Source organism: Alosa sapidissima, chromosome 13 (genome assembly GCF_018492685.1).
Source record: "Alosa sapidissima isolate fAloSap1 chromosome 13, fAloSap1.pri, whole genome shotgun sequence".
Taxonomy (NCBI): domain Eukaryota; kingdom Metazoa; phylum Chordata; class Actinopteri; order Clupeiformes; family Clupeidae; genus Alosa; species Alosa sapidissima.
The window spans coordinates 10844670-10853954 of record NC_055969.1 but is presented as its reverse complement, the minus strand read 5'-3'; the positions used below and the strand labels follow the sequence as shown (position 1 = coordinate 10853954).

The following is a 9285-nucleotide window of genomic DNA, read 5'->3' as shown; positions in this document are numbered from 1 at the left end:
GTATGAATTAATCTGAGAAAAAAATACATAAAGGATGCAAAGAATAAAAAAAACAAATGAATGTAACAAGAAAATATTTTATTGACATTTATACAGCTTAAAAAAACAGTGTTTACAACCCTGACTTATAAAACTGCAAATGTTCTGCCTATTCACAGAATTATATAAGTGCTTAAATTAATGATGGAAATTGTTTCATCTATTGTCAGCAGATTTCTTCATAGTTTTAAAAAAAGAATGGTTAAAAACAGCATCCTTCCCACTGATATGCGGAAAAATGGACACAGAAGAGGTCAGAAGTCGTCGAACAGGTCCTCTGGCTCCGGATTCGCTTTAGGGACTTCTGCTGGACGTTGGGCGGTCTCTTTGGCCTCTGCCTTGGCATGTGTCTGCTCATTTCTAACAAAAAAAAAAATGATTCAGACAGATATAACTAACAGGGCTAACACAAAAATTATACACATGTTCATGTAAGCACAGTCCCACCACCACCTAAATGTGTGTAGTTCGTCAGTAAATGAAACCCATAGGATTGACTGTGACAGGTAATGCGGTATAATGGTAATAATAGACGCTGGGCTCTCTGTGATCAGCGGGAGGAGAAATGCTAATGGGAAACTGCCACAGGCTCTGGGCCGTAATAGCATGGTGCTTAAACACGAAGGCTGTCAAGGTACTGAACAGGTCAGCCCGTTCCTCTGGCTTTCTCCACTGTAATTGAACCTCATTGTGATCATCAGTTAAGGCGCACGTCACGCATGGTCATCTCTAACCGACGTGTCCAAGCACAGGGCTGCAGGGGATTCAAAAGAAAAGAGAAATGAAAGGGCGATGTTTAGAGGAGAACAGGAGAAGTGTGGCAGAGCATGATATGAGATCAAGATGCCCCCAACAGACTAAGCTCCCTCTAAACAACACCAATAAAACAACATTAAAGAGCTTCAACACACAATCCATTTTAAAAATAAGATGCTGGCAAAAAAGAGGATTTTTGATGTGAAGTAGCCATCTAGAGTTGGCAGATGAAGAAACAAAGCCATTACATGAAACTCTATCTGATGGACCAATCAGTAAGAGGATAAAGCAAAACTTTGGCCAATCATCTGTGAAAAGGCCCAAGGGCATCAGATGCTACAGTGTAAAGAATGTGATGTTCTAACAGATAGCTCCTTTGAGAAGAACTGATAGTGACCATTTACGCACAATGTCCCCAAGCATCCCCTGCAGAACATTCTCATTGATCTAGGTGTGTTTTACCCTAAATACAAACATCTATTTTTATCACAAAAATGTCATAGATTTACTATAAGACATTTAAGATATTTTAAGAATATAAAAAACTTTATATGTGATTGGACCACCCCTTTCTCGGGAGCCAAGAAAAATCATAATGGTACACAAATTTAACTAAAAAAGTTTCAATGATTCACACACAGCTCAGTCCACAGAGAGAGAGAGAGAGAGAGAGAGAGAGAGAGAGAGAGAGAGAGGCCTTTGAAACCCCAACAGGAACGCAGGCCATCAGGGCAATTACAGCGATTTACTGCTCCTCGTCCCAGTGAACTTCAGGATGTATGAGTATCATGTAACCTCTAAAGCTCTGTCTCAACTGGTGCCATGCAACAAAACATATGTCAGCTGATTACTCCACTGCCCTTCAATGCAAAACCCTCACACTCAACAAGGACCAGGGGTAGGCCTAATGGTTACTGTTCAGTGCTGGGTCCTGAAGATACAGTCCATAGAAATTCAAATTTCAGTTTACCTATGGTTCACTGGTGATCCTTTATGCCTTGTGAAAATGTAAACCCCTGAGGAATTATGCAATCCCTAGTCTGAAAGTAAAGGTCTGTGGTTGAAACTGCTGACAGATGATGGCGTACAGGTATGCAGCGTATATGGGAAAGTTTGGATAATGCCAGGGACACAAGCAATTGGCAGCTGCTCGAGCAAAGTCCTTCATTTTCGACAACCAACTTTTTCAAACAGCCACCAAATAATTAAAAGGGGAACGGGTAAGGTGGATGTCTGCTAATAGAGAAGGGTGCAAAACACTGAGGATCTGAAGACCAGGTGTCCACTGAGGACAAGGGACTGAAACCACAGAGGAGACATGACTGGCACGTGGTGACCACTGTGATTTGCATGTATGAACCTGAGAGAGAACAGGAAGTCTTTTATGATGGCAAACTAGTCCCCTGTCAAGCACCAACATTGGAGGTGCCTGGTCATGTTGGCGTGTTCACTTAGAGAACTTCACACGTTTTTGTTGTCAGCAGCTGGCAAGTTCAATGCTGTTCAATGATTTACATAATATGCTTTTTGCAGCCTCATTACCAAATCCATCACATCTGAATTAAACACTATAAGTTTGTGAACAGTGCTTAGATAATCTGCACCATGGTAGTGGCAAATAATTCAGAGGCTCACAAACCATGGGAGAGATGGAGTTCATTAACAAGTTAGCGGAACACACGTAACCCATTCACACACTCTTAAAAGAGCTCGCCACTGGAAACCAAGGTCTCCCTTATTAGAACCAGGTTTGTTCTCAGTGCATTCATTTGGCTGTCATATATTACAGTAAATGAATACTGTAATGAGTAAATAAGTTCAGCTAAGGGGTTTACAGACTGATTACTCATAAAATTGAGTAAGCTCCAATAGCCTTTAACTTTTTAAATACAATGACCATTTCATGAAGTTTCTCCATAAAATATTGCCATAATTTTCATTATCGGGAGAAGCCTAAATAGAGCTGGCGCTAGTCTACATATCTTGAGTGGACACCCCATGGTCAAAAGGAAATATAAATATCGCTGTCAAGTCATGATTATTGTGTGGTAGGAAAGGCTTTGGACTCAGCCGAGAATTAAGAAACACTGTAGCATGGTGTCTCTAAGATAAAAAGATCAAAATTCTTGAAAGCATTTTAAGGACCTATGCTACTTGTGCTAAATTCAGCCAACCATTAATTTTATTCAAATGTTGCTAGAAGTAAAAGTTATTAATGCATCATGGTAACAACACAAATAAACATAATTTGTCCTATGTAACTTATCAAATTGTCGTCTAACAATAATGGTAATATGAGTTGTAGTCCGTTCAAAAATCTCCAGACAAAATCTTCAGGAAAATGATTTCCTCAAATGAATGCATTCCTTACCATTGTATGCTTAAGTGGACTGCAACCAATGCCAATGCTACTCTGGGAAAGTAAACATTATTTGGAATCACATTTTTATTTTATGTATTTCTTGTAAGTAATTATTGTAAGTAACTATGCTCTCCTTTGCCAGCATGTCCACTGCTTTCAAGTTTATAACATCTAGAATATTTGACATATAATGCATTATTTTCCACAAATCACACACCATGTTTACATGGACTACAGGGAATAGCTGACAAAATATACATCTGCTTCTTCTGAAGGAGGCCACTGTTTTTGGCATTATAGATCACAACATGGTAAACCATTCTTTTCTTGTTTTGTTGTTGTTTTTGAGAAAGCATGACTTTTTGTTTAACTTAAATGTCTCACATATCTGCACACCCACACAGTAATTGTGCATACTTTACTATCATACATATTGTTTTTAACAATTTATAAAAAAAAATTCCATTATTGCTATTGTAATGCTGTAGGCTATTACTGACTGTAAACACAACTACAATTTGCATTGTATTGTATTGAGCTGTATTGTTCCACTTGGCTGTCATATTTGGTGACCATTTTAAAAGGTTTGTAAGAAACTTTGAAAACAAAAAAACAAAACAAAAACAATTCTAAGTCATTCTCTTAAGGAGTTAATTTTGACACACATACCTTTAAGTCCTGCAATTAAAATGCGAGTTGAAGAACTACTGTTTGGATGTAGGCTAAGACTTGGCCTAAATAGTAGTTGTTGATGGTGTTGATTGCTGCAATAGGAGACATGTTGTATCTAGGACAAAGTGGGGCTCATATACTTTAAAAGGAAGTCCTATAAAACTCAGGCCTTCCAAAACAGGTGACACACACACACACACACACACACACACACACACACACACACACACACACACACACACACATCCAACATTCTGTTTACTGCTGTGGAAAAAAACACTCGGCTGTGTCCATGAAGCATCATGTCCTGGTGATTGTGAACACAAAACAGTTGAACGTCTCTGCATAGTAATGTCTTGACTTGAATAGTTCATATCCTCCAGATATCCATCATAGTAAACAAATCCCTTTTAAACTCTACAATTGTTTATCAATGTTAAATCAACATGGTTTTCTTTCCCAAACTTAATATTTTGAATATCCTAAGAAGCTGACCAACACAGCAGACCACATACAGCCTTACTCAAATCACATCTCACCAATAGTCAAATCTACCTAGGCTACGACTTTCCCGTAATATACACCATAGCCCATATTGTATGGTTACTCAGCAAAAACCCTGCAGAAAAGGGCCCTCTGAGACAGGCTAGTAAATACCAGTCTGCTCATCAACTGCTTTCCTGTTCTGGGAACATCTGGAAGCCATTCCTGTCAATACAGCTGAGAAGCGGACATCTAGGGCACCCACATTCATTAGTCAGCTGCATTCAACATCAGTACCCATTCAATATAAAAGAGATCACTTTGGGAAAGCCCCTAGAACAAAAGAAACACTGGACACAGAGCATCATCAGTGTGTTCAGTCTATCACTCAGTGTGTCTTTTGAACTGTGCTCTGCCTGTTTCCATGACTCCATTCACTGGCTTTTGTAACTTCATCAAGCTGAGGGGAAAGGGTGGGAATTGTCACTGTTTTTTTTTTAAAGAAAGAGGGACGCACACTTACTTTCATTTTTCTTTAAATCATTACCAAGTGTATGACACAACCCTCTGGAAGCAGTTACAGGATGAAACAGGAGTCAAGCTGGAGGAAGAGCAGTAAGCAGTTAGAACTTTATAGCTCTCCAGGGGATATACCATCCAGTCCAGGCCAGGGGAAGAACACTGACACACTCAAGACACTAAAGAGAAACACTGTACACGCTGTCATGTCTGATGCCATCTTGTCTTTGATGTGATGGATACACCATCCAGAAAAAACACTCACAGCCTCTGACATTGACCTTAAAAGTATGGCATTCCCATTATTTGAGGGCAAACATTTCCCCCCTCGGATCAGGTTGTAGTGTTCCGAATCCACAACATAATAAAGTGAGCCAAAGTCTTCGGCTCATCATTAGTTTGGGAGCAATCTGTGTCTGGATTCAACTCAAATCTCTTTATTAAGGGCAGAGTTTTTTGCCAGTCAGTTTCCACTGACAAAAGCATTGACCTGGGCCACAGGTGGCTTATAAGTTTCCCCGCCAGTCATATCACTGAACTATGAGCCGGCTTAAGAATCAAAACCCGCCTGTGCCAAAATGTTTCATGGGAACCAGGGAATGCATAGGAAACTAGGCCACTGCATACAGCAGCTAAAATACTCTACTGGTGCAATTTAAATGAGTACAAGTAGTCTGACTTTGAATGGAGACCAGAACCCTTGTATGAGCAAGACGATGACTTTCCAAAGGGAAAAGTTTAATGCCGAAACAGTGTATTTGACATTTGCTACATAAACTTCTCTGTCAGAACAAGCACTGTTGTCACAAATACATTGTACTAACCATTCACCAAAGGAAATAAACAAATATTCAGTTGTCAATGAAGCGACACCCTCTTCACTAACTCAATGGTGAATAGAGAGCCAATTAAATAGTAATAAATCCTTAATTACTGGCCTAGAACATGGCAGCCATTCTGAAGTGATACTAAAGCAAACAGTGAAGACATTGATGTCATGCCATCTGACAGGGATCTTCTGTTGTCTGTGACCACACTTCGCCAACTCCACAATCAGTCAGCTGTGGAAGGACGACAGAAAACCTCAGTTCAATGGCCATCCATCTTCCTTGGTCCTCACTCACTCACTCACTCACTCTGTCTGTCTCTCTCTCGTGTTCTCTCTCTCTCTCTCTCTCTCTACTCTCTCCATCTCTCTCTCTCACTCATTCTGTCTCTCTTGCTTTCTGTCTCTCTCTCCATTTCGCCTCTCTTCTTCTCTCTCAGATTCTCTGGACCCTCTCTCTCTCTCTCTCTGGATCTACTCCCATCTTTTCCTTCCCTTCTCTGTGGAGGCGACCTGCTTGGAAAGACAACCAAATGAAATGGTGGCATAGACATTTGAAGGAGAACTAGAAAGGGTCTGCAGAAAAGACCACAGTGATCCAGAGCAGGCACACTCCAATCAGGTGATGAAGGTTCACCCAGCGAGCTGAGTCACTGCAGCTGCTTGCTTATCTTTTTTTTTTTAATCATAATAAAATGGGCTTTGTAGGAGCAGATGTACACAGAAAGGCGACTTGCCTTTAGTGACTGGCCAATTCTCAGATCTCTTGGCAGATGGAGAAAGAGTTGTGTTGTGGTGGAAAAATCATAGCTGAGCCTGTGGGAGATGTAACCTCACCTGACTTAAACAAGTCAGAGACTGGCCACTTCCCAGACGACCAACAGTGGCTGCTCTGTCATAGTATTTGAAGCTCCTCAAACTGTGCCCATTGCTTGTAAATTGACCATTAAACAGCCTCTAAATGACTCATTAGTTACAGAATTTAGTGGGTAGCTGGAATCACTCGCAATATCCAGTGTGCTGGAGAAGCTGGGCAGAGGGAGACACTGAACAATGAACAACACTGATTTAAGGGATGTATTTTTTTTTAATCTCTTATTTATCTATGTGAAGGCTCACAATAAAACAAAGTCATAAAGGGAGTGAGAAAAAAGATTTGGTCATGCTTTGGCAATAAATCAAACCTGTTTACAGCAAGGAGTAAAAAGCTGCCTTTCAGAACAACAGCATGCTGAGATCTTAAGGAATGTAAACATTATCTCCAGGCTATACATGTTCAAAGCTGCATATGATGGTCCCAAGAACTTCAATTTGTGGGCCTGATTAAAACCATTTCTCCTGATGCAGAACAACAGCCACTATTTATTCCATTAGATGTCCTGCTGGACCATTAAGGAGTGGAAAGTCTTACTCTGGTACTGAGGCTGGGCCAGTGGCGCGCGAGCGTGTGTGTGTGTGTGTGGGTGTGTGTGCAGACCCCTCGGATAGAGAGAGACGCTGTCCAAGACAAACTCTCCATCGCCTGCATCAACCTGATGCACACTCCCAACCTGGCTCCACGTCCAGGCTCACTAATGCCCGTGGTGCGGCCAGGGAGCGAGCCTTTAGGCGGGCAGGCAGGCCGGCAGGCACGCAGCAGGGGGATAGGTGGACGTCATTCAGCCAAGTGTGTGCTGACAAGCGAAACAGAGCGACATTGACTGCTGTTGCTAGGTCTTTGAGTACGCTAATATCCAGTGCTAGCTGAAGTTATGGACTTGAAACAAATCCCTTCATAGAATCTAATGAAATGGTTCACTATTACGATCAAGGGTTGTGCCTGAGTTTTAAGGAGTGTGTGTAAGGTGTAATATATAATGCCCAATAACTCAATGCCATGTTTAAGTCAGTGCGTGACTCAATTCAATTTAATGGCTTTGGAATGGTGGTTAGCAGTTACTGTTAGCCTGATGAAATGTTTTCTGTTTCTGTCAGGCATGACCCCTCGACAGAAACGGTTTACTCTGTGTTACACAAAGTCCCACAGCCAGAATGGATGACATAGGCTCCATGTCCGTTAAGTGACATGGTGTAAGCTTGTTTAATGGCTCTTCACCATGTTAATGATGCAATGAAAAGGGGTAGAGCTGTCGTCTGAAAGTGAGGATTTCAAGAACTGCTGCATTCAGAGCATAATAAACACCCTACTTCTGTGCTTGTTTCTGTAGTAAGAATTAGTTTTTCCTGCAACAGAAATTAGAATAGGAGTTAAGATATACTTGAAGGAACATCATAGAACTGTACTGTCTCTTCTGCCATGAGCCATATTGGGCATGACTACGAGAGTTCATCAAATGATAATGCCATAATATGACAAAATACAATACTCCATTGTTTAACACACAAAAAATTGGTGTTTTGAGTCAGGGGTAGAACTCGAACCATCACTCCCATGCCCACAGATTATTGGCCTAACAACCAAATGACTGTGAATGTGGACACTTCGCCATGTGATTTAATAAGGTGTTTATCACTAAGGCGAAAACCAGATCTGGTTTACAACACAACTGGTGTGAAGAGCGGTTTTATTTCTGGGTAGCTGGCAGGGAGATTTGATTTTGTTCTTTTTTTCCCCTTAGGAACATAGTAAGGGCCTAATACTAAAACAGGATTCAGAGTAAGGGTCTGTCGGTGTTACTCAACAGAAAGTTAATCCCCCATCAAGGGCTGTTTTTACAGCGCACTATCGTAGCCCAGGGAGTCTTCAGAGAAGAATAATATAGTCTGATGACTAATTTCCAATTTCTTGCTCAGAAATGAGAGGGAACGCTCGATTACAGAGCTATTATATTTAGTTTTCGAACAGCAGCAGAGGTGCTGGCAGAGAGAGCAGCAATAACCCCCTGCGGGGAGTTTGATTCAGAGAAACAGACACCCTATCCGCATCACTACTGTTGGACTGTTGGAGGGAGAAGGTAGACTCTGTCCAAAATTGCGATTCGAGGGAGAAGGTAGACTCTGTCCAAAATTGCGAAAACAAACGCCAGAGACCAAGACAGTTGGAAAAATTGAGCGACTCTAAGAAATGACTCTAAGTCACAGTTTAACAGATTTACAAGGATAAGGAGGGGGGGGGGGGGGGTGAAAGGTTTTTTTTTTTTTTGCAAATGCGTACCAGAAATGAGGCGGAGGGTGAAGTTCTGGACTGACAACGAGAACATTTGAAATGCAAGGATTGATTTTACATACTTCGGTTGATGGCACCTGAAAGGCTGAACACTTTAAAGGCCAATGGTTTCTGGCGTACCTGGACCTGTGCGAATCTTCCAGAGCCTGCCTCTTGGCCTGGGCCTCCAACTGCTGAAGGTGGCGGTGGCGGCGCTTGCGGTTGGGCGCCACGTCCGTGATGTCGCTGGAGCCATCTTCCATTATGGGGCTGCAGCGGAACGCGTCTGAGGGGACAAGAGAACACACGGACACAGTCCACTGAATCACAGCGTGAAAATGTGGAACTGGCCAAATAATCACCGTAGACGTCTGCTGTTTGCTTAAACTCTGCAGCAACATCTGTTTGCAGGATCCCCCTGAAAGGCTTCATTCATGAAAACAGCAGTTGAATAATAATCACAATAATAAAGGAAACATAAAG

General features: G+C 41.6%; 1 protein-coding gene across 2 annotated transcripts in view; it reads right to left on the bottom strand.

Moving 5' to 3' along the window:
• Positions 1–63: 63 nt before the first annotated feature.
• Positions 64–9285, bottom strand: part of xrcc4 (X-ray repair complementing defective repair in Chinese hamster cells 4) — a 31120-nt gene continuing 21898 nt past the window's right edge. For both annotated transcript variants that reach the window (XM_042059801.1, XM_042059802.1), the window contains exons 7-8: positions 8944–9088; positions 64–399 (exon numbers count right to left, since the gene is read on the bottom strand). In XM_042059801.1, the coding sequence (XP_041915735.1) occupies positions 294–399; positions 8944–9088 (251 nt within the window). In that variant the 3' untranslated portion in view covers positions 64–293. The remainder of the gene's footprint in view (positions 400–8943; positions 9089–9285) is intronic.